General features: G+C 38.4%; 1 protein-coding gene across 1 annotated transcript in view; it reads right to left on the reverse strand.

The window, feature by feature from the left end:
* Positions 1-20,682, reverse strand: part of JADE3 (jade family PHD finger 3) — a 61,980-nt gene extending 41,298 nt beyond the window's left edge. Inside the window, exons 1-3 of the mRNA XM_090264105.1 lie at positions 20,637-20,682; positions 19,775-19,854; positions 2,541-2,698 (exon numbers count right to left, since the gene is read on the reverse strand). Of these exons, the coding sequence (XP_090120231.1) occupies positions 2,541-2,698; positions 19,775-19,854; positions 20,637-20,682 (284 nt within the window). The remainder of the gene's footprint in view (positions 1-2,540; positions 2,699-19,774; positions 19,855-20,636) is intronic.
* Between the last annotated feature and the right edge of the window lie 5,483 nt (positions 20,683-26,165).

A 26,165-nucleotide genomic window follows, 5' to 3' on the forward strand; every position in this document is an offset into this window, starting at 1 on the left:
AATAAAATAAAAGGGCATACTTAAGCCCTAATTGATAACTAAATTAAGTGTAAATGGTCTAAACCCTTTAAAAGATAAGAGACTGGTAGAGTGAATTTAAAAAACCTGATCTAAATATATGCTGTATACAAAAAACACACTTAAAATATAAGCATATAAGTAGAAAGTAAAATAAAGGAGAAAGATATATAATGCAAAATTACTCAGAAGAATGCAAGAGGGACTATATTAATATCAAATTAAGTAGACTTCATAGGAAAGAAAATGACCAGAGATAGAGAAGAACATAATATGATAAAAGAATCAATCCACCAAGAAAAGCGCAATCATCAATGTATATGCATCAAATAAACAGTGCTGCAAAAGAGGTAAAACAAAAACTGATTGAACTGATAGAAAAAAATAAACAGCTTCCCAATAACAACTGGAGTTTTCAACCTCTGTCAGTAATTGACAGAACAGACAGAAAATCATCGACGATATAGAAGAACTCAACACTAACAAAAGGATCAAATTAACATGTACAGAACATTCCACCCAAGAGGAGCATCATATACACTGTTTTCAAGTGTCCATAAACATGTACAGTGATAGACCACATCCTGGTTCATAAAATAAACCTAAAGAATTTTAAACAAATTGGAATTATACAGAGTGTGTTCTCTAATGAAAATGGAATCAAAACAGAAATCAGTAATAAAATAACAAGAAAAATATCCACATACTTGGAAACTAAAAACCACACTTCTAAAAAAAAGAAGCCTCAAGGGGGAAAAAAAGAAGTGAAAGATGATGTCTTAAGGGGAAAATACAATAAAGTAAATAAAAATGAAAATATAGCACATCAAAATTGTGGGACACAGTTAATGCAGTGTTGAGAAGGAAATCTGTACCACTAAATGCTTACATTGGAAAAGAGAAAAAGTCCCAAATCAATAAGCTAATAAACCCCCAACTCAAGAAACTAGTTGAAGAACAGCGAAGTAAACCCAAAGCAAGCAGAAGAACTGAAATAACAGATAAGACAAAAATAAATTAAAAACAGAAAAAATGAAACAAAAAGATGCTTTTGTGAAACTGACCAACCTATAGCCAATAAAAAAGGGGACAAAAATTGCCACTATCAGGAATAAGAGGAGATAGTATCATTTCATTTGCTTCAAGTGTGTTCATAATTGCTCAGTGAGGCATTTTTACAATGGCTGCTTTTAAATCTTTGTTGGACAATTCTAGTATGTCTGTCATCTTGAGACTGGCACTTATTATCTTCGATCATGTTGCGACCCTCCTGGTTCTTGATATATATTTTTTTCATTTATTCTTTTCTTTTATTCTTGTTTATTACAGTTGTCCCAATTTTCCCCTGCTTTGCACTCCTCCGCTGAGTCCATCCCCCGCTCTCACAGTCAATCCCCACACCATTGTCTATGTCCATGGGTCATTATTGTTTATGCTATTACAGTTGTCCCCACTTTTTTTCCCTTCACCCATCTCCGTCTAGCCCCACTGAAACATGAACATTTTGGGTATTATGCTATGAGACTCTGGATCTTTAGACCTTCTGTTTTGACTGGCTTCCTCTGACACTGCTCTGGCTGGAGATGGGGTTGGGTGGGAGGGGATACCACCTCATTACCAGGTTGTTACACAAATTCTGATTCACCATTTGGCCTCTGTCAAGATCCAAGGGGCAGGGACTCTGTTACTGCTGGGTGAGGCTGGGAGTTCTGGCTCCCCATTATGCCTTTATCTGTTGCTATCCCTATCTTTCCCTTCCCTCCCTTCCAACCTTCATTCACTCACTCAAACTTAAAATTAGCATTTTATTTCATGGCAGCCTTTGTGCAAAGCACTGGGAACACAAAGACCAGTAAGAAAAAATGGCTTCCAAAACCAGTCATTACTCTTGAGGAGCTAAAACATACCATTTCCTCTGGCAGATATGTCCTCTCCCCTTCCCACAAAACCAAAATCCTCTTCTACTTAAACTTTCTTCTCAAGTCTTTGCAAATGAAGGCTATGTGCTTACAGTCAACCCAATTATTACAGTCATTCCCTTTCATTTGTGTTTATGCATTTTATAAACTCAAAGTATTTTGGTCTTCTATTTGTAGATGCTATAACTATAAGGTCCCTGTTATACTGAAATGACTTTTCATGAGGTTATGTATTAATAGAATTATTATGGGGTTATGTGACTAACGCTCTATTTCTCTTCAAAGACTAATAAATGCTACTAGTTGTTGAATCAGACCTGGAAATTCTGGTCTCCAAAATCTTATCACATTTCCGATTGGACCTCAAACAGTTTTATCCTGTAAATGTGCACATATTTTATCCCTAAATAAATGAGCTTGACTTTAACTACTAACCTATCCTAGCTTGGTATACTCTGCCACTGGTCTGAGTGAAATGGTGAACATGGTATGTGACTTTGCATTATAAATGTATAATAAGCCACTCAAAGTCCCTCCCTAAGCAGCACACAATAACCATAAGAATATTCATTCCCTAAGTCAAAGATGCAAGCATGCAAATACCTGATGGAAGGCTGCGGAAGAGTGTCTGGGCAGGCTGGTACCTGGACTCCCTTTTCCCATTCTTCTTTCCATGTATCCGTAAAGAGGTAATAGCTGTCAGGATTAATGTGATGAGAATCTGAAAGTTTCATGGCGCTGATAAGGTCTTTCCGGAATACCTAGGAAGACATTGCACACATCACAAAGGAACTAAAATCACTTAATGTTATTTTAAAAAGACTATCCCTGCTGGCCAAAATGGAGGTGTAGACAGACACACTGCATCTCCCTCCACAACTAAGAAGGAATACAACTACCTCAAAACTAGAAACAACCAGAAGTTCCAGAAAATCAAGCTGCACTGAAGTCCAATAAACAAAGATATAAAGAAGAAATACTCAGCCAGACAAGTAGGAGGGGCAGAGCCAGGGTGGAGAAGATGCGGTGTGGTGGCGACAGTGGCGGTGGTGGTGGCGGCGGCAGTGGCAGGCCAGCGGAAAGTACAGTTACATGTTATAAAAAGTCAGGAGGGACACCTGGGGAGCGTTCCCAGCTCCTCACCAGACTGTGCAGCGCACAGTCCCAGCACCAGGGAAAATCAAGCCTCATTGCCTCTGACTGTGCAAACCAGTGGGGGTTGGGGCAGCGGCAGAAACTGCTGGTCTCAGCAGAGTCTGCTTGTTTAAAGGGCCCCCGTAGTCCTAGAACGTCCGCAGACCCACCCACTCTGGGAATGATGGCCAGGGCAGCAGCTAGAGAGGCGCCAGTCCGGTGCAGAAGTGGGAGAGGTGCCTTGAAAAGGGGCAAGTGGTGGGCCAGCGACATTGTTCCCTCTCAGACCTCTCCCCCACATACAGCGCCACAACGTGGTGAAACAGGTCGCCCGTTACTGACAAATCCCTAAGGCTCCGCCCCTTACAATGTAACAGGAGCAACAGCTCTACATGGGACGCAGAGGCAAACAAACGCAGGAGCCTGTCAGAATGAGGAGACAGAGAAGTATGGCCCAAAAGGGGGAACGGATCAAGGTTCCAGCGGGAGAACTAAGTGACGAGGAGATAGCCAACCTAACAGATGAGGAGATAGGCAACCTAACAGACACAGAATTCAAAACACTGGTGATAAAAGATGCTCATAGGCTTGACTGATATGCTTGAGTACGGCAAACGCATAAGAGAAGTGAAGGCTATGCTAAGTGAAACAAAGGAAAATCCACACAAAACCAATGGTAAAGGGAAGAAAACCGGGGTTCAAATCAATGATTTGGAACATAAGGAAGAAAAAAACAGTCAGTCAACCAGCACAGAATGAGGAAACAATAATTGAAAAAAATGAGGAGAGGCTTGGGAACCTCTGGGACAACTTTAAACATGTCAACATCCGAATCATGGGGGTACCAGAAGGAGAAGAGGAAGAGCAAGAAATTGAAAACTTATGTGAAAAAATTATGGAATAGATCTTCCCAAATTTTGCAAAGGAAATAAACATAGAAGTCCAGGAACCACGGAGAGTCCCGGGCGAGCTGGACCTAGAGGGGACCACACCAAGACACATCATGATTAAAATGCCAAAGGTGAAAAATAAAGAGAGAATCCTAAAAGGAGCAAGAGAACAGCAGAGGGTTACTTACAAAGGGGTGCCTATAAGACTATAAGCTGCTTTCTCAAAAGACACTTTGCAGGCAAGAAGGGACTGGCAACAAATATTCAAAGTAATGAAGAGTAAAAACCTACAACCATGACTACTCTATCCAGCAAAGCTATTGTTCAGAATGGAAGGGCAGATGAAGTGCTTTCCAGACAAGGTGAAGCTAAAGGAGTTCATCATCATCAAGCCATTATTATATGAAATGTCAAAGGGACTTAAACTTAAGAAAAAGAAGATCAAACCTCTGAACATTAAAATGACAACAAACTCACAACTATCAACAACTGAATCTAAAAAATAAAAACAAAATCTAACTAAGCAAACCAGAATAGGAACAGAATCATAGGTATGGGGATCATTTGGAGGGTTATCAGCTGGGATGGGGGAGGGGAAGAAATGGGGATATGGTGCAGGGATTAAGAAGCATAATTGGTTGGTACAAAATAGACAGGGGGAAGTTAGGAATAATATAGGAAAGGGTGAAGCCAAAGAACTTATATGCACTACCCATGGATATGAAATAAGTGGGTGTGGGATTGCTGGAGGGAAGGGGGTACTAGGCAGAGGGGAGCAAAGGGGAAAATAATTGGAACTACTGTAACAACATAATCAATAAAATATACTTAAAAATTAAAAAAAAAATGACTATCCCCACGTACTCTATATTTCAACAAGAGAGATATCTCTAACATCCTAAATGGCCAGATCAACTCCTATTTGGAAGGGGTCTGAAGTACTGACAGGGAAACCAGCTTATTCTTCATTTAATAGAGTAAAGGGGTCCTTTCTGAATTATTTTCTTGGGCTCCTTGAATTTACATTAACAATACAGGTTACTCTTAAACAGTTTGTATAAAACAGACAATCCTTAATTCTTCAAATTAAGCAACAAGTATCCTCTGATAACTTGTAATTGTTTATTTAGCCATTACCTTAGTTTTTGATGATTTACTCAGCAATAATTTTAGACTTACAGAAAAGTTACAAAAATAGTACTAAACTCCCATATACCCTTCACATAGTTTCCTCTACTGTTATCATACATAACCAGTGTACAATTACCTAAACCAGACAATTAACATTGCTACAGTATTAGTTAATCCTCAGACCTCATTCAAATTTTACTGATTTCCCCCAGTGTCCTTTTGTTCAGAATTCAATCCAGGATCCCACATTGCAAATAGTTGTCATGTCTCATTAGTATCCTCCAATTTTGATGGGTTCTCAGTCTTTTCCAGACTTTGACACCTTTGAAGAATATTAGTCATGTATTTGATAGAATGTCCCTACAATTGGGGTTTTTGTGATATTTCCTCACCATTAGATTAAGGTTACTAATTTTTTGGCAAGAATACACAGAAATGATGCCGTGCCCTTCTCATTCCATTTTATCAGTAATATATGATGCCAATGTCTTATTAATGAGGATGTTAAACTTTATTACTTGGTTAAGGTAGTGCCTTGCTGTTTTGTTCCACTGTTAGGTTACTATATTTCCCTTTGTAATTAATAAATAGCTTAGAGGAGATATTGAGATTATAAAAACATCCTGTTTCTTCTCAAACTGTTACAGGCTAATTTTAGTATCCACTGGTAGGTATCAGCCCTGCATTGATTAATTTGAATTCCTCTGTAATAAAGATCTGTCCTTTCTCCCTCATTTACTTATCAATTTATTTATATCATTACAGGCTTGTGGGTATCTTATTCTTTGGGTTATAATTCAGTGTTATGGGTATTTATTTGTTGCTGAGATTGTTCCACCTTTGCTAATTGGGAGCACTTTCAGATTGGCTTTTACAATACATCCCATATCTTTTTGGAGTATTTCCTTAATTTCCTGTATTCCTCTATGTCCCAGGCATGTTTATATCCTCTAGCTGGTTATAAAAGCTATTGACTTTATATGTTAACTTCATATTCTGCTATCTTACTGAATTCTTTTATTGCCCGAGTTAGTTTTATCATTGATTTTCCTATGGTTTTCCAGATATACTATCCTATCATCTGCAAATAGAAAGGGTTTTGCATCTTCACCTAGTCTTGTTTCTGATTGGTTTCTTTGGTTTAATTGCAGTGGCTAATACCTATACTAATATTTGGATTAGTAATGGGGATAGGGTAGATCTGTCCTCTTCCTGAAATTTGTGAAAATTTCTCTAGTGTTTCCACATTAAATAAGATACTAAATTGAGGACTATGGTGTATATATAGTTCATAATGTTAGAAAAGTATCTTACAGTTCCTATTTTTCTTCTTTTAAAAATTTTTTATTACATTTTATTGATTATATTGTCACAATAGTTCCATTTTTTCCCCTTTGCTCCCCCCCATCCCATACCCCGGCCCTCCAGCAATCCCTCCCTTCCCCAGTCCATGCCCATGGGTCATGCATGCAATCTTTCCAGTTCTTCCCTTTCCCATATTATTATTTTAGAATTAATTCATTAATTGATTTCTTTTTATAACAATAAAAGAAAGTAACACCGCCCCCCAACTTTAGACCCTTTATAATCTTATAGAGGACAGTGGGCGACAGTCTCATGCTCTTCTAGCTGCTTCAAGCTGGGTGTGGTCGTCATCCTACCTACCACTGGGTCCAGAAATCCCTAATAAGAGTGGGGGTGTGGGAGGGAGGGTGCCTTCCCATATGGGGAAGGTTCTTGCAGACCCCAGGTCAGTTGGCTGTCCCCGGACAACGGCGTGCTTGGTGTAACAGGCGGGCATCCTTGTTGTATTCTGGAGGCAACAGATTTGGCAACGGGGTTAAAAGGCATCATTCAATCCATAACCACTAGATTACAACAGGCAGGTATTAATTTTTCAATGTCCCCAATTAGGGAAAAAAGAAGGGCTTCTTTGGAGGAAGGTGTGCCAGGCACATCATACCTGTCCAGAATGCTTTTGCCCACTATACTTAGCTTGCGCTGAGGGAAATATTTTAGGTTTTCCCCCTCTTAGACCTCTGGGTCTTTTGAATGTTTTATAATTGCTGAAATTGAATTTTGTTAGAGGCATCTTCAGTGTATATGAAAATAATTACAGTTTTTCCTTAGATATATTAATATGCTTTATGATAATATTAGATTCTTTTTTTAAGTCCTCACCTGAGGACATGCTTATTGACTTTTAGAGGGGAAGGGAGGGAGAGAAACACTGATGGGCTTCCTCTTGTAAGGGCTGTAACAGGGGACCAAACCTGCAACTTAGGCAATGTGCCCTGACCAGGAATCGAATCTGCAACCTTCCAGTTTATGGGACAATGCTCCAAGCAATCGAGCTACATGGGCCAGGGCTGTTGGGTTCTTTAATACTGAAACAAACTTGCATTTCTAGAATGAATGTCATTTGGTCATGATATATTATTTTTTAAAATATGGTATTGTATGCTGTTTTCTAATACTTTAATATTTTTGTATCACATCCATGAGTGATATTTGTCTGTAGTTATCTTTCTTTTCTTTGTATTGTCTTTAAGGTTTAGATATCAGTGTTATGCATGTTTCATAAAAGAAATTAGGAGAGCCCTGGCTGCTGTGGCTCAGTGGATTGAGCGTCAGCCTGCGAGCCAAGTGTCGCTGGTTCGATTCCCAGTCAGGGCACATGACTAGGTTGCATGTCAGGTCCCCAGTTGGGGGCGCGTGAGAGGCAACTACACAGTGATGTTTCTCTTTCTCCTTTCCCCTCTCTCTATAAATAAATAAATAAACAAATAAATAAATAAATCTGTTTAAAAAAATAAAAGTTAACAGCTAAAAAAAAGAAATTAGGACATTTTCCTTCTGTTACAATGCTCTAGAAAATCTGAGAATTATTGGAACTACCTGTTCCCTATGAGGCCATCTGAATTTGGTGCTTTTCTTGTGCGGCAGTTCCTTAATAATTTCTTTTTTTTTTTAAAAATAATTTATCTCTTTAAGCTTTCTACCTGTAATGGGGTCAATTTTGGTAATAGGAAGTTATGTATCTTATCCAGGTTTTCAAATTTATTTGTATAGACACTCGCAAAGTATAGGCAGTTCCACTTTGCACAGCAGTGTGGGACCACAAAAATGATGGTGAGCACAGAAACTGAAAAAGTGATCTGAGTAACTAATGGGAAAATTACAGATTTTCTATACTTTTAAACATTTTGGTCAAAACATTAGAAAGTATCTGCTGGCTATAAATGTATAGATAAAAAATAGAATTACTGTAATATTTTTACTATACTGTTAATTAAACTTTAGAAATATTGAGATTTACTTGAAAAGCTTATCAGGAGTAGGTCAAACAATGCTTGCCTCTTTTTTCTTACCATATAACTTAAGATATGGAGCAAATATCTGAGATGGAATGTTTCCATTACAATTATTTTTAAAGAAACTATAATTTCAGTTTGTATTACCCCTTTTCACCAAGAGTTGTTTAACAGGTCTAAATTTTCCACAAGGAAGGACCTTTCTGTTTTTGTTAGTAATTCCTGATTTTACTGCATTGTGATAAGAGGGTTGTTTAAAATAGTTCTACCTAATGGAAACTGATGTTTCCTTTATGGCTTAATATAATATTTGATCATATTTTGTGCATGTACCATAGACAGTTAAGATGGTGTATTCTCTATTACCTCTAATATCAAGGTGTAGAATTTGATAAATATTCATCAAGATGTACCTTATTGCCTATGTTGTTTAGAACTTCTATCTCCTTATTTATTTTTCTGTTTACTTAATCAGTCTGATACTGAGAGGTATTTGAAAGTCTCCTATGATTAGTGTGTTTCTATCTATGTCTCCTTGCATCTCCTATAGTTTTTGTTACACGCCAGTTGCTGTGTTATTCAGTATATGAACAAGTATAATACCTTCATGATGAATTGTAGCTTTTAGCATTAAAAACTCCCTTCTTTGTTTGGGGGGACTTGATTTTTACTTTGGTACTCCTGATGTGTTAGTTGCCATTTTCATGGTATACCTTTGTTCATATCTTTATTTTTATCCTTTCTGAATAGGTGTTTTAGGTATGCTCTTATATGTAGCATACAGCTGGGTCTTGTTTTATGAGCCAAAAAATTTTTTTCCTTAAGAGATGTTAAACCTATTCATATTTATTGGCATGACCCATACAGTTGTTCTCCACTCTCATATTTAATAATTATGTGTATTATCTTTCTTATGCTTCTTTCTTTACCAGATGTATATTCTTTGCTCTTTTAAATATAGTTTTTATATTTAAGAAGGTTTGTAGTTATATTCTAGTTATCTTTGTATTTAGATCTTTAAAAAATGTCCTTAGTCTCATTTTCTTTTTTTAACCTTTTACTATCTGGTTTATTAGTTTTTATTGCTTTCAGTGAATACTCATGGGTGAGAAGGATAGGAATGTTATGTCCACTGCGGCAGCCAAGAGGCTCCTAGTGCGAGCCTTAACACTATCCTTGGTAAGGGAGTCCAAGCCCTGTGGAAAGTACAAAGGCGAAAGGTGAGGGATGACAATATGTGTACAATTACAACTTTGACTTGTGGAGACAAAGAGATTCCCTATAGCTCACTTTCTATACCCTAAAAACAATTAGGTACTGACAATATGGGAATAGGAATCAATCTAAAGTTTGATGTACAATTATCCCCTGGTTGAAAGGGCCCCTGGGTGACTAAGAGGCACAGAAATGACTTGAGTGGCTGCGGCAGCCTAAGCTTTGTGATTCTGCCTTTTCAAAAACAGGAAAAAAAAAAAAAAGAGTATGCCATGAGTTCTTAAGAATGCCATGAGTCCTGGCAACAATTTAAATGATGAAGTCCCAGTTAACATCTATGCAACAAAGAAATAAACATTCACATAAAAGTATACACATACACTGGTCTATACCTCACCTGCTAATTTCTAATTCTGAAAAGCTTCAAACAGCCACTTGCAGGCTGAAGATAAATGTATCTACATTTCTGGAAGATGCTATCAAGCTAACATTTTAGCCTTTAATGCTAACAAATAAAAGTTCTCTGAGATGAAACACTGTCAAGATTATGTGTAACATGAAAGTAGAGGCACAGAGTATTATCCAATAAAGCAATTAATTCTCAGCTGGTGAAGTTCTGTTTACTGACAACATTTCACAGAGTAGAGGACTGAACTATCACATAATCAAATGATGCCGTTTAGATGAATAAGGACACGTTGCATTTGCTACTTTCCAGGGACAACTCTGCAAATACCTATTGGTTCACTTAGGGAAGATTTAGAATAACATGATCTGAGCAAAGTAGAGAAAGACACCAACCTTAAACATGCTGGTGGCCAGGTAGCAACAAAATAACCTTCCTATCAAGAATCCTACCCAATTAAAGTTAATTGGGTGCTGTAAATGGACAGAACAGTCTACAGGAAACAAAAACTGGTGGTTTATTACATAATACTTTGTATAATGGAGTAAGAGAGGATCACAGACATACTCATTTAACATGTTTTGTACAGTGCTCAGTGTTATGGGTGGCTAGCTGGAGAGAAGAAATCACTATTTTGCTGAACACTGCGATCCATTTCTATAAATTAGTTGACTGCCTGTACTAAGCCAGTGCTTAAGTGGCTTTGGCAATTTACAATTGTGCTAAAGACAGTGGTGTGGGAAATCCTACCTTAGATCTGTAAAGAATACTAGAGCCAGGTATTTTTTCAACCTCCTAAAATATGTCATTATTTTCTGTGTGACACACTTCATAATATAAATTGATTGTAAAAATCATGCTTTGGGCTTAATAATGCCACAGCATCTAATCACACAGTATAAGCTGTATCTTCATAGTTGATATAACTGTTTATGAAAGTCTGTCCTGTATAGTTTCCTAAGTAACCTGGAAATATATTGTAGTGGGTTGAATGGTGACACCCCCCCAAAAGATATGTCTACATTATAATCTCTGGAACCTGTAAATGGATCTTTGCAGATGTAAATAATTTAATGATTTCTGAGATGAAGAGATTATCCTGGAATATCCAGGTAGGCCCAAAATCCAATGACAAGTATCTTTACAAGAAAAAGGCAGAGGGAGATTTGAGGCAGAAGAGGAGGAGGCAGTGTGATCATGGAGCAAAGTTTGGAGTGACTCATTGATCTACAAGTCAGTAAATGCTGATAGTTACCAGAACCTAGAAGAGGCAAAAACCAGAAATCTCCCCTAAAATCTCTAGAGGGAGTGTAGCCTGGCAGATTTTGGACTTTTGGCCTCCAGAACTGTGAAAAATAATTCGTTGTTTAAAACCCCCCAGTTTGTGGTAATTTGTTACAGCAGCCCTAGGAAACTAATACACAAAATTACCAAACAGAAGAGTAACTTGAAGACTCTAGACAAAAAAGATATAAAAGCAGAGGCCACTGAAATCTGGCCCCTGTCCATGGCTCCAGAAATACCAAACCTCCAGGAACAAGAAACTCCGTGAAGTCTGGGAAACCTCAGACTGTAAGAACACCAATCAACTCAAACCTATTTTTCTTAAGCAAGTAAAGACTAAATCCAATGATTTTTATAATTTCCCTTCTGCATTAAAAAAAAAAATTTATATGATAAGTCTGATTTCAATTTTATGTTAGCCAGATTAAACAGCACCAGATCTAAAGTTTCTAGAAAAGCATTTTCACTCAAGGCAGAATGCAAGAGTCTGCCTTATCTTGCTATAGAAGGCAAACAACTTAAAGATGATGCAGAACATAAAATGTTAAAGAGGGGATAGGAGTGATAAGCTCAGGACTCAGGCAGATATCTACAAAGTGATGTGAAATATACAGGGTGGGAAAAAGTAGGTTTACATTTGTTTCTATGGAAAATAATACAGTGGTTAATAAGTAATAATATAGGTGTGAACTTTATACATATATAATGATACACACATATGTGTGTATTATTTTCATAAAGAAACTAAAAAAGGATAAAGCTAAAACTTTTTTTAAACTTAATTCTGGGGAGAAGGAAAATAGGGAGGAGAGAGAGACAAAGGCTAGATCTCTTTGAATGTATTTTTTCCCACTGTTCGATGTTTGAACCAGGTAGATGTTTTAATATAGTTAAAAATGAAATTAAAAATCTTTAAAGAATGGAAAATAGGTCCCAGGACAGACTACCTGGATTTGTCTACTGGTTTCACCACTTAATAGTTTGGGGCAAGGTATCTAAATTCTGTCTGTTTACTCATCTGTAAAATGAGGATAATAATCACAATTACCTCAGAAGGGTTGTTGTTAAGGATTAAATGTGTGAATTTATGTAAATAGATTGGCATGGTACTCGGTCAGTGGTAATGGCTAAATAAATTCTAACTGCAGTTACTTTATTATTATTATAGTCTCAGTTTTACTTCTAAAAGCAGAAAAAAAGTATATAACTGAGTTCTCCTATCTAGTCCATAAAGTTAATGTTGATGCGATAAAGGAGATGTGAATTCATGGCTCACTAAAACATGCATGGCTTGGCTCCCAAAGACAGGGTTCCCAAGCAAGAGCTCCATCAAGAACTTTAACCAACATTCCATAGGACACGAGGTAATGCAGAAACATCACAAAATAAAACATGGCCATTTGTTATTAAAGATTATGAATGAAGAATCTGGATATTGACATTGACTTAGGTAATGAGGTTGAGAAGTTTTACATGTTCTCAATTTGTGTACCTATTTTATATGCACTGGTAGTTTCCCTAAATGTTCCTGAAACAAAAAGACTTTATACTTACCAGAGATCTGCTCATTTATGGTCAAAGAGGGGATTCACAGGCTAACATACAGCCCAGAAGCTATGCCAAGTCCAACAGTGCATGCACATCTTGGCCTTTTAGATGCTTACAGTAACAAAGGAGGCCTCACTATGAATTCAATTAGAATATCAATGCTTAACCTGCTAGAGCCACAAAATGAAAATTTCCTTCATGGACAGCTCTGGCTTTTACTGCTCTCATTAACATCTCTCTCTCAGTGGGCAGTTTCTTAAAGCACAGCTAGTCTGAACATTTCTGTGACATTTTAAAGAGGAAAAGCCAAACATTTACTTCCTGTATGACACAAAGGGGAACACTGTCTAGTCCATGTGAATGAAGCAGAAAGAGATTGATCAGTTTTGATTCATAGTCACCTAAATCTGAAACTATATATAACTCACCACAAACAGATGTGTCATCCCCAAAGCACAAAAAAACAGCTGCAAACTTGTTAATTATTTTTAACTAAAGAGAGTTAAATGTAAGCGATTTTCTTTGAATTATACAATCTTAAGGCAAGATAAGACTTTTGGGTTATCTAGAGGAATCAACAACGTAGAGTAGGGAAAACCTAGAAAAGAATACAAGATTGTTCTTTTTTTTTCTTTTTCTTTTTTTTAAAGATGTGACTGTTTTAGGATTTAAAAAATATTTTATTGATTTATTTTATTTTATTTTATTTATCTGTTTTTAGAGAGAGGGGAAAGGAGAAAGAGAGGGAGATAAACATCACTGTGCGGTTGCCTCTCACGTGCCCCAAACTGGGGACCTGGTGTGCAACCAAGTCATGTGCCCTGACTGGGAATCGAACCAGTGACACTTGGTTTGCAGGCCGATGCTCAATCCACTGAGTCACAGCAGCCAGGACAAGCTTGTTCTTATATTAAGAAATGTACACAGTACTGTTCAAGATATCGTGTAGCACATTGATTTTTCCAATGAAACAAAGCTTATGGAATTTTTAAGTTTAAAACTTTAAAAATCATGTATATATTTTTCATGGAAATAATTTTCAAATAGTTAAAATAATTCTCAAGTTTCTTATAAAATTAAATGGGACATTTTTGATGGCTATGGGCTGACACTAACTGGAACATCAATTGCCATAAAGCAGTGTACTTTGGGGCTGCTTAGGTAGGTTTGATTCCTCTTACCCCATACCAAACAAGAGGTGTATGTATCCTGGTAATGGAGGAGAAGCAATTGAGTCTGACTTGGAGATCTGGGCAGTTTTCACCCAAGAGATGACATATGAGGTTTGCTTTGCAAGTTTTTCTCCTATCCCTCAATGTCCCTTTTTGTGCAATAAGTGTGCATTTGCAAGCTTAGTGCTTTTTATCTGCTGTGGGCCAGAAAACAAAATAATCAAGCTTGTTAGAAATGCAGATAAAGTGATGTAAACAGGCTCTATTTGAGGGTATTATAGTGTTCTCTGCTGAGTTAAGATATATGAGCTTTTGCTCTGTTGCTATGAAAGTCTTGGGCATAATAAATGAGACTCCAGGCCTACAGATGATACGTGCATTCAATCCGTTAAGATAGGTTGATATGTGTTATAGATCAGTCAGACTAATAGGTGAAAATATCCTGGCTTCTGAGAAAGAATGAAAGACTTTTTAATAAATTCAAATTGGTCGTCTAGTATTGTGCTTTTTAAAGGGCAACTGGCTTTTTAAAAACATGGGCCCTTTTGAGAATCAGATGAATACTACTGGCTCAAAAAGTACAGACAAAAACATACCCTTAAAAGTCTGCATACAATTTTCAGAAGCTCCTGAACCCTACATGGGATTCACATACCCCTAGGAAACTATTCTCTAGAAGACAAATCATGGGGAGGCATGTACAGGAATGTCACATAGAGCACTAAATATCAAAGATAATATGTATCTATTAATGCAGCCAATTAAGGCCCAGCAAAAATGATCATTTATATTGCATTTCAATGATTAACTCCCAGTAAAATGATAAGGTTTCATCTTAGGCCTGTAGAGGGTCAGAAAGAAGAAGCTCCCATCCTGACAAGAAGAAAAAGGCAGGGCAGGCAGCAAATTAACAATTTTTTTGTGAACCCTTTAGAGAAATGAGTCACAGGACAAACAGCCAACTCAAAGAGAGACAGGCACGCCTGCAGACACAGGACAGGAGGAGCATTTGCTTACCTAGGGCAGAAGCCACAGTAGGAACATTAAATTAGAAATTGTGATGAATTGCTGGGGCCAAATGGGGACTACTATGAGAGTATGAAGTTCCTGAGGGCTGTAGTCATAGGGGGTTCCCATCTTCTTATAAACTTCTTCTCTAGCCATCCAATTCAGTGCTCATAGAAAAGATGGAGAAAACCAGTAGAAAAGATCCCCTAGTGGTGCTGTCTGGACCCCTGCTGTTCAATGTTCTTGCTCCTTTACTGAACAAAAGGCTTCATCTTCAGGGGAAGGATATCAAATGAGGGCACTGGTATAATTTCATTAGTGCTGGGGGAAAGGAAAAGCTTCCAGCTTCAGCCTCCCTGTGTTATTAGGGAGGAAGAAAGACTTAATCTACAGGAGGAAGAACTTCAAGGACATATACCGGGAACACCAGAGGATACACCTGCTGCAGGCAGACAGGGGAAAATGGGGCAGGGCCAAAAAAGCCCTACCCCTTATGTTCACCTCCCCCATCCCACCCGAGACAAAGGACCATGACGCCATCCATAGACTAAGACTTAATCAGAGTATTAGAGAACATCATCCCTCCCCCATGCCCTACACCACCATGCCAATGCCTCCAGTGATAGAGTGGTTTACAGCTAGGAGAGCTGTGAAGACAATCTTTCTGAGGACAAGCACAAAGGGAAGACTCTAAGCCAAGGTCACTAGAAGAATTCAAAGTCTCTGGTGCCCACAGCAATAATGAATTTCAAACACCCTCATACACGGCTTGGTGGGATTGTAAACTGATGAAGCCTCTTTGGAAAAAAATCTGATATTCGCTCATATGGTTAAATAAAGTTACCATATCCTACTCCTAGGTGTATACTCAAGACAGCTGAAAACATATGCCCACATAAAATCTTGTACATGAGTGTTTATAAAACCATTATTCATAATACAGTACTCTAAACATAGAGATAACCCAATTGCTCATCAACTAATGAATGGATAAACAAAGTGTGCATATCCATACAATGGAATATCATTCAGTCATAAAAAGATGAGGTACTGATACATGCTAAAAGATGAATGAACCTTGAAAATGTTATGCTAAGTGAAAGAAGCCTAGATATTTACATGGAATGTCTAGAATACACAAATCCATAGAGACAGAAACTAGATTAGTGGTTGTGGTTGGCAGGGGTTTGGAGGAGGATTGGGGAATAACGGCTAATGGGTAAGGGGGTTTCTTTCTGGGGTGATAAAAAGGCTCTAAATTTAGATTGTGGTAACGGTTATGCAACTCTGTGAATATACTAAAACCCACAGAATTATACACTTTAAAAGGATGAATTGTATAGTGTGAGAATTATAATTCAAAAAAGATGTTTAAAATGTTTTATTTAAAAAGGGTAATTGTTGTGGTGTCAGTGGATATCACCTGAGAGGCCTTGACATCCATTTACACCCAGCAGGAACAAGGTATCCTTCCTATTCAATGTATCAGTGAAGACTGGGTAGAGAACCTGGACTGCCACTATAGCCCACCTGTAATGTGGTATCCCTTACCACCACTACTCCTCCTGCTGCCAGGGAGGCAACAAGGTGAGTATTTCTACCTACACCAAGTAGTAAGGAAGGTAATGAGTAACCTCTCCCCCTTCCCAGAGAGAGAACAAAAATATCTTTCTAGAGAGACAATAGAACTAGGATGGGAAGCCTAAGAATTCCGCAACCGGACTTCTGGCCAAGATGGAGGCGTAGACAGACACGCTGCATCTCCCTCCACAACTAAGATGGAATACAACTACCTCAAAACTAGAAACAACCAGAAGTTTCAGAAAATCAAACTACATGGAAGTCCAGCAAACAAAGATATAAAGAAGAAATACTCATCCAGACAGGTAGGAGGAGTGGAGTCAGGGCGGAGAGGACGTGATGTGGTGGCGGCAGTGGCGGCGGCAGTGACAGGCTGGCAGAAAGCGCAGTCACACATTTTTAAAAGTCAGGAGGGACACCTGGGGAGAATTCCAGCTCCTCACCAGACCCCGCAGATCACGGTCCCAGCACTGGGGAAAATCAAGCCTCATTGCTTCTGACTGTGCAGACCAGTGGGGGTTGGGGTGGAGGCAGAAACTGCTGGTCTCTCAGTAGAGTCCGTTTGTTTAAAGGACCCCCACAGTCCTAGAACGTCTGCAGATCCACCCACTCTGGGAACGAGGGCCAGGACAGCAGCTAGAGGGGCACCAGTCTGGTGCGGAAGTGGGAGAAGTGCCTGGAAAAGGGGCGAGGTCTGAGCAGGCGACATTGTTCCCTCTTGGACCCCTCCTGCACATATAACGTCACAAAGTGGTGAAACAGGTTGCCCTGTACTGACGAATCCCTAAGGCTCCGCCGCTTACAATGGAACAGGAGTGACAGCTCTACCTGGGACGCAGAGGCAAACACACATAGGAGCCTGTCAGAATGAGGAGACAGAGAAGTATGGCCCAAAAGGGGTAACGGATCAAGGTTCCAGTGGGAGAACTAAGTGACAAGGAGATAGCCAACCTAACAGAATTAAAAACACTGCTGATAAAGATGCTCACAGGCTTGACAGATATGCTTGAGAATGGCAAACGAATAAGAGAAGTGAAGGCTATGCTAAGTGAACGAAGGAAAATCCTCACAAAACCAATGGTGAAGGGAAGGAAACTGGGGTTCAAATCAATGATTTGGAACATAAGGAAGAAAAAAACAGTCAACCAGTGCAGAATGAGGAAGCAAGAATTGAAAAAAATGAGGAAAACTTCCCAAATTTGTGAAGGAGATGGACATAACAGGTCTGGGAAGCACGGAGGGTCCCGGGTGAGCTGGACCCAGAGGGGACCACAGCAAGGAGCATCATGACTGAGATGCCAAAGGTGAAAGATAAAGAGAGTCCTGGGGACAGCAAGAGAGAGGCGGAGAGTTGCCTACAGGGGGGTGCCTATACGACTATCAGCTGATTTCTCAGAGGACACTTTGCAGGCAGGAAAGGACTAGGAAGCAGTATTCAATGTGATGAAAGGCAGCCTACAATCAGGATTACTCTATCCAGCAAAGCTATCATTTAGAATGGAAGGGCAGATGAAGTGCTTCCCAGACAAGGTAAAGCTAAAAGAGTTCATCATCACCAAGGCATTATTATATGAAATGTCAAAGGCACTTACTTAAGAAAAAGAAGATCAAAACTATGAAGACTAAAATGAAAACAAACTCACAACTATCAACAACTGAATCTAAAAAATGAAAACAAAATCCAACTAAGCAAACCAGAATAGGAACAGAATCAAAGGTATGGGGATCATTTGGAGGGTTATCAGCTGGGAGGAGGGAGGCAGAGAAATAGGGATATGGTGCAGGGATTAAGAAGCATAATTGGTAGGTATAAAATAGACAGGGGGAAGTTAAGAATAATATAGGAAAGGTGAAGCCAAAGAACTTATATGCATGACCCATGGACATGAACTAAGGGGGATGGGACTGCTGGAGAGAAGGGGGGTACTGGGCGGAGGGGAGCAAAAGGGAAAACATTGGAACTACTGTAACATTATCAATTAAATATACTTAAAAATTTTTTTTAAATACAAAAAAGAAAAAGAAAAAAGAATTCTGCAACCGGTGGTAAGAGTCAGCATTCCTCTTCCCCACTGGCCTAGTTATTATGGAGGCCTGATAAAACAAATTTAAATAAGACTTAGTGTCTGATAACAATACCAAAAATGTCTAGGATACAACAGAAAATCAGTCATCATACTAAGGACTAGAAATAAGAAGAGGCAATAGACACTAACACCAAGATGATGCAGATTTTAGAATTATCTGGCAAGGATTTTAAAGCATCCACCATAAAAATGCTTCAACAAGAAATTAAAAACACTTTTTTGAAATGAGTAAATTCAAAGTTTCAGCAAAGATACAGAGGATACAGAGAATAACCAAATGAAAAATTTGAAATGGAATAATACAATAGCTGAAATAAACTCAGGGGATAGGCTCAATAGAAGATGGGAATTAACAGAATAATAAATAAGGGAATAAGAAAAATTTCCCAATCTAATCCACTGAAAGAACACACACACACACACACACACACACACACACACACACACACAAATTGAAGAGTCTGAGGGACCTGTGGGAAAATAACAAGAGTTAAAATTCATGAAATTGAAGTCCCAAGAAAAGGAGGACAAAGAAGATGGGGCTGAAACAATACTTGAAGAAATAATGGCCAGCTTCATCAAGAATGACACATTCTTCTTGGACTGGCAGTGAGTGCTCTGAAGGCTATGAAGACCCATCACAGTGCAGATCTCCAACCTGGTCCTTCCCTTCTCCATCCACAACCTCCTCATATATCCCTTCCTGCACTGCCTCCCATGTACAAACTTAGCTTTTTACACTCATAGGCCAGATCTTTGGGTCCTTCCCAATTCCCCAAGGCTGGCTCCCTTTGACTTTTTGGCTAAGGGGAGGCTTTATATTCTAAAGCCAGGTATTTAAAAATAATCAGCAAAATGAAATCACAGTGGGAAGATTACTGTTTTCCCAAAGGGAAAAGAAAATGGAATCTTTCTTGAAAAACAAAACAAAAACTCATCAGATAGCAAGCCTATCCACTGGCATATAGCTTACTCCTTGCATCTCCAGGATTTGGATATTGTAGGTATGTAGGCAGAAGGTAGCTCTCTACTTTTTAAAGTCTAAAAATTGGAATATCTGATCTCACCTCAGCAGATCTCTTGTGTTCATTTGGAACTTTTGACTTGTTCCTATACATTGAGCCACAAATAAGAGAAGTGGAAGGACCTGCAAAAGATAATTAGAAAAAAATACTGAGACTTATTACCTGCTATTATAACTAAATGTCATATAACTAAATGCCATCTGAGAGAATATGAAAGATATGATGGAGAATACAGTAATCTCATACATAACACTGAAGAAAGTTAAATTACAAGCAAGAAAGCCTCATAATGGAGTTTAACAACATTTATAGAAGGCTTCTTAGTGTACAAAAGCTTGAACAAAGGTAATGCTGAGGAGATTTGATTTGATGTAATCATACCTCATAACATTTTGGAATATCATGATTCATGTTCCACCTGGAGAAAAAGTATCTGCAAAAGCAACTGGAAAAACTAAAAATGTAGAACAAAGTAATCTGTATATATCCTTTAGCACTTCCCCAAATGATACTGTTATTAAATTGTCTTTTACAAATGACTCATCTGGTCAAATATTTAGTACCTGAGCTACAATTAGAATTGTAGGGCCTACAGTTTATGCTCTTGTACTTTTTTTCCTTTCTAGAAAAGCACTGTTAAATCACTATTAGATTTGGCATTTGTTGTTTAGGTAATTGAAAAGTGAAAACTGCTATATGCCATACAAAACCAATTCTCCCACCTAACTTACCAATTTCTAATGAAATTTAAATGAAAAAAAAAATGATACCCCAAGCTTTCTTTCCTAAAAACACTATTTTTAACCACTGAAGGAAGCATGAAACAGCTTGTCCTCAAGTCGAAGAAGAAATCTTCAAGGAGTATAGATACAGAGGTTACCAGCTGTTGGCTGGTTCTACTCACTCTCATCAGAACTGTCACTGCTGCTGAGAGTTCTACGGCGTTTCATTGTGGAGCATCCTGGGAAAGAGAACAACACTGAATGAAACAGTCAACACACACACACACACACACACACACACACACACACACACATCCCCCAGAGGACAGCCAACACATTCCGACAGATCCTAAGAAGCAACAATAGGCCAATCACAACACGCACACACACACACACACACACACACACAGAGAGAGAGAGAGAGAGAGAGAACAGCCAACACATTCCTGCAGATCCCAAGAAGCAACAGCAGGCCAATCATACAAATCAAATGATTTCTGTCAGGAATATTCTCAAATAATCCAGTGATAGAAGAGTACTATCAAATTCTCCAATATATCGGTTAGTTTGTCATAGATTGGGTGAGGCTAGGTATTACCCTTAGAAGGAAGTCCACACAGGAGAAAATGAATAGTAAAGGACTGGTTGGAGCCACAGATGTGGTCACATGACCAATGTCCACCCAAACAAAGGGGGCAGCCATGGGGCCCTCATCAGCCAAGGAGGAGCAGGAAAGGAAAAAGCAGTAGCAAAGGCAGAGCTGTCAAGGTCCAAGGCTGAAAGGCATGAGACATGGTTGGCTGAAAAAGAACAAGTGAGACATGCCCCACCTTGAAGAGCACAACCACACTGCTTTTCTGCCTGCCCTTCTCACTTTATCTCTGTTTCCATCCCCAAAACAACTAGCCAAATTTAAAATTACATTTATATATACACTGCAAGGGATTTTATAGAAAGATCCTATATTGTCAAAATATATAACACTTTTGACTAAAACTTCAAATGGTTCAAATGTCCTTCCTTGTGTGTGTGTAGCCAATGACTGATTAAAAAAAGGCCCCACCTCACTAGGAATACTCCAGCATCAGAGTGTAGGGAAAAAGGAAGACAGATACTTCAAGTCACAAAAGAAATGCTCAACATATAAGCCAGAAAAGACAGTGGCACAGTCAGTAACTGACATTCTGCTATGTGCCACAGTATACTACAAACAATCATGATTCCACAATGATTCCACAAGGGATAAAGGTCATGACTACTGCCTTCAAGCCACTGTAAACAATTAGGAATAACAGAAACAAAACTACATGTTAAAACGCTAACAGTGGGGGACAACTGTAATTGAAAAACCAAAAAAAAAAAATTAAAAAAAAAAATAATAAAACGCTAACAGAATTTCCTTCCTGGCATGATAATGTGAAGACCTATATGGACCCACTTCCCAGTGAATCTGAAGAAAATTATTTTAAAAAGTAAAAAAGCCACTCATTTAAAATCTCTGAAAATAGTCTAAAAGGCTTACAGCAAACAAAGCAGCATTTATTAAAGGAAATCTACTAAAACTCAGTAAGTAAGAGTCTATAGTATTTGGGCCTAAACCCACTCGCTGCATCCCCCTCCCAGCACCAATGCCAGTCACACAAGACTTGGTACAGCCAAAAACACAGAGCTCCCTCTGCCCCAGCTCCTAGCTGCAAAGGCTTTCTTACTGCGAGGGGCAGGGCATTAGCATTTCTCATCCGGTCTGCAGCTACCTGTTGCTGAGGCTAAGTCCCAGAAAAGTGTGGCTGAGAGGTGGGGGCTCCCTTCTTCCAGGTGGCCCTCACTCCTGGGGTTGAGGCTATGCTACCAAGAAAACTGAGGCCCCAAATGCCGTGGCCCCAGCTATTGGAATGGGGGCTCTACATTAGCAAAGGTAAACCTAGGAAAGCCAGGGGTTCCACTCAGAGAGAAGTACATCATTGTCCCTACCCTCTGTACTGGAGCTGTGGCTCAGAGATTAGCCTAGTGGGAGAAGCAGGCCATAGAATAGAGGGCTCCAAATCTTCCCCCAGTGGAAATTATTCCATTTGCAACAGAGGGTGGAAAAGTTGTTCACGCCTAGGTTGGCTAACATGCTGAAGAGAAATCAGGGAAATAGCAAGAAATCATTCTGGGTTCAGAAGAAATATCAAATACTGATCTTGGGAATTATCCCTTCAAGGGAGCCCTAATTTGATTGGATCAGTTTCTGGAGCAATGAAGGCCCCCAGGACATTATTAAAAACAACAGAGCAATCAGCCAGCAATTAGTGGAAAATTGACAAAAGAACTATCATCCCAGGGTGACTGTGAGTATACAAAAGGCTGAACCCCTAACAAGCAACATCAAGACTTCACACTGCAGGGCAAAAACAGGGAGTAAATAGACTTCAATAAAATAATCCAGACAGTCACTAAGGTAAAGAAGGAAATAACAGTAAATAGCCTGAGGTGGGGGTGCCAGTACCCAGAGTTGCTACATTATATAACCTAAAACGTCCAGTTTCCAACAAAAAATGAGACATGCGAATGGGAAAGTGACCTATACACTAGCCCAAATGCAAGTGACAGAAACTGCTTGAGAGAACAACCAATGTCAGATTTAACAGGAAAAGACTTCAAGTTAGCCATATAAGTATGTTCACAGAACTAAAGAAAACCAAGATTAAAGAAGTAAAGGAGGCCCTGGTTAGGTAGCTCAGTTGGCTAGAATGCCATCCCTATATGCCAAAGTTGTGGGTTTGATCCCTGGTCAGGGCACATACAAGACTCAACCAATGAATGCATAAGTAAGTGGAACAACACATCAATGTTTCTCTCTCCAAAGAAAAAGTAAAGGAAGGTATCAATAAAGAGACAGAAATTATCAAAGAGAACCAAATGGTAACTCTGGCATTTAAAAGTATAATAACTAAAATAAAAAAAAAATTTACTAAAGGAATTCAACAGTAGACTTGAACTGGCAGAAGAAAGAATTAGTGAGCTTGAAATAGATCAATATAAGATTATGCAAGCAAAAAAAAAAAAAAAACCAGAGGAAAAAGATGAAGAAAGATGAACAAAGCTTCACAGAAATGTGGGACACCATTAGGTGCTCCAACATATATGTAATGTGAGTATCAGAAGGAAAGGAAGAGGGAAAAAAGCAAAAAAAATAATGGCTGAAAGATTCCCAAATTTACTGAAAAACATTAATTTGCACATCCAGAGAGCTTGACAAAACTCCAAGTTGTTTATACTATCATTACCACCACCACCACCTGCAAAGAGATCCACAAATATATTATGGTAAAACTGCTGAAAGTCAGACAAAGAAAATCTTGAAAGCGGCAAGGGAAAAATGACTCCTTATAATGGAACCCCAATAAGATTAACAACTAACTTCTCATCAGAAACAATGGAAGTCAGGAGGCAATGAGATAATCATTATTCAAAGGTCTATTTGTCCTACTGTCAAAGTCAATCACATATGGGGAGTTAAAGGGGGTCAAATAATATGGTGTAGGAAGGAGATTTGACACTGGGTGGTAAACACAATACAATATACAGAACTGTACACTTGAAGGCTATATGATTTTATTAACGATTGTACTACAATAAATTTAATAAAAAAGAAAAAACATAAAGAGAAAGATAATTGAAACAGGAAATAATTGAGACATAATTAACATATGACATTATATTAATTCCAGGTATACAACAAAATAATTCAATACTTGTATATATTGAAAAATGAAGTGTATTTCTTTAAATAAAACATTAACCTCCCATCATATAAATTTTGGGGGCTACATTTCGCTCCTTGGTGCAAAACTTTAGACATTCAAATACTCTTCTGAAATGCAAACAAAAACAACAATAACAAAAGATTTCTTACTAAAAAGTAATGTATAATTTAAAGTCACAATGAATGTAGAAATTTAAACAAAAATAAAAGTAATAGAAATTTCCTAATTATTCCCTATTGCATGCACAAATCTACCTAGAGTAGAGCTCCTTTTGTCTGATATTGTTGGGATATTGCATTTAAGTAAATTTTCCAGATACATGGTGTGCTAAAGTACCTAAATTCCTATTATCAATGGGAGTTTTTCTAAAATATCTACTTATTAGTATTGTTGTGGTAACAAATTACCAGAAACTCAGTGGCTTAAAGCTACACAAATTTATTATCTTATATTTCAGTGAGTCAGAAGTCTGACACAGGTATTACTGGGCTAAATTCAAGATGTTGGCAGGGCTGCATTCCTTCCTGGAGGCTCTAGAACAGAATCCATTTTCTTGCCTTTCTATTTTCTAGAGGCCAGTCATATTCCTTGGATCTTGACCATCATCCTCAACCTTCAAAGCCAGCAACACTGTATCTCTCTGACCCTGCTTCTATCATCACATCTCATTCTCTGATCTTTCTGCTTCCCCTCTTCCACTTTTAAGGACCCTTGTGATTACATCAGGCTCACCTAGATAATCCAGGATTATGTCCTATTTTAAAGTCAACTGATTAAAAACCCTAATCCTTCTTTGCCATGTAACCTAACATATTCACAGATTCCAGGGACTAGGGTATAGACATCTTTGGGAGCCCATTATTCTGCCTGCCACAATATAACACATTTTTGCATTATTAAAAGTGAGTATACTCCCATACAAATATGTCCAACAGATTTTTGACAAAGGTAGAAAAGTAATTCAATGGAGGAAAGACAGCCTTTGCAGCAAATGGTATTGGAGCAATAGTTAAAAAAGAAGAAAAAAGAATCATGGACTTAAATGTAAAACTACAAAACTTTTATTTTATTTTAAAGATTTTATTTATTTACTTTTAGAGAGAGGGGAAGGGAGGGAGAAAGAGAGGGAGAGAAACAGCACTGTGTGGTTGCCTCTCAAACGCCCCCAACTGGGACTTGGCCTGCAACCCAGGCATGTGCCCTGACTGGGAATTGAACAGGTGACCTTTTGGTTCACAGGCCAGAGCTCAGTCCACTGTGACACATCAGTCAGGGCTAAAGCTCTAAAACTTTTACAAAACATAGGCGAAAATCTTCAGGATCTAGGGCTAAGCAAAGAGTTCTTTAACTTTACACCAAAAGCGTGATCTGTCAAAGAAAAATCCACCTTTATCAAAATGAAAAACATGCTCTGCAAAAGGTTAAGAAGATATTTTTATGTGGTGGAAGGCTGGGGGGTGGGGGCTGGGTAGGAGGGGATAAAAGAAGGGGATGGAGTACATCTGTAATAGTGTCAAGAATAAACAATTTAAAAAAATAAGCTATTTTTTAAAGAAGATATAGAATGAGACAAAATACAACTTGGGCAAAAGTAGGTTTACAGTTGTGAGTATACAAAACAGTTCATTCTTGCATTATTATTTATTAATTATTGTATTATTTTCCATACTAACAAGTATAAACCTATTTTTGCCCCACTCTGTATTTACAAATCACAAATCTAACAATGGATTTGTATCCAGAACACATAAAGAACTACAAAACTCAACAGTAAGGAAACAGATGGTTCAATTAAAAATAGGCAAATGACTTGAACAGACATTTCATCAAAAAGCAATACCAGTCCTGTCTGGTGTGGCTCAGTGGATTGAGCTCGGCCTGCAAACCAAAAGATCTCAGGTTTGATTTCCAGTCAGGGCACATGCCTGGGTTGTGGGCCAGGTTCCCCAGTTGGGTGAGTGT

This window comes from Furipterus horrens, unplaced genomic scaffold (genome assembly GCF_987537825.1).
Source record: "Furipterus horrens unplaced genomic scaffold, mFurHor1.1.pri manual_scaffold_17, whole genome shotgun sequence".
In the NCBI taxonomy this organism is placed as follows: domain Eukaryota; kingdom Metazoa; phylum Chordata; class Mammalia; order Chiroptera; family Furipteridae; genus Furipterus; species Furipterus horrens.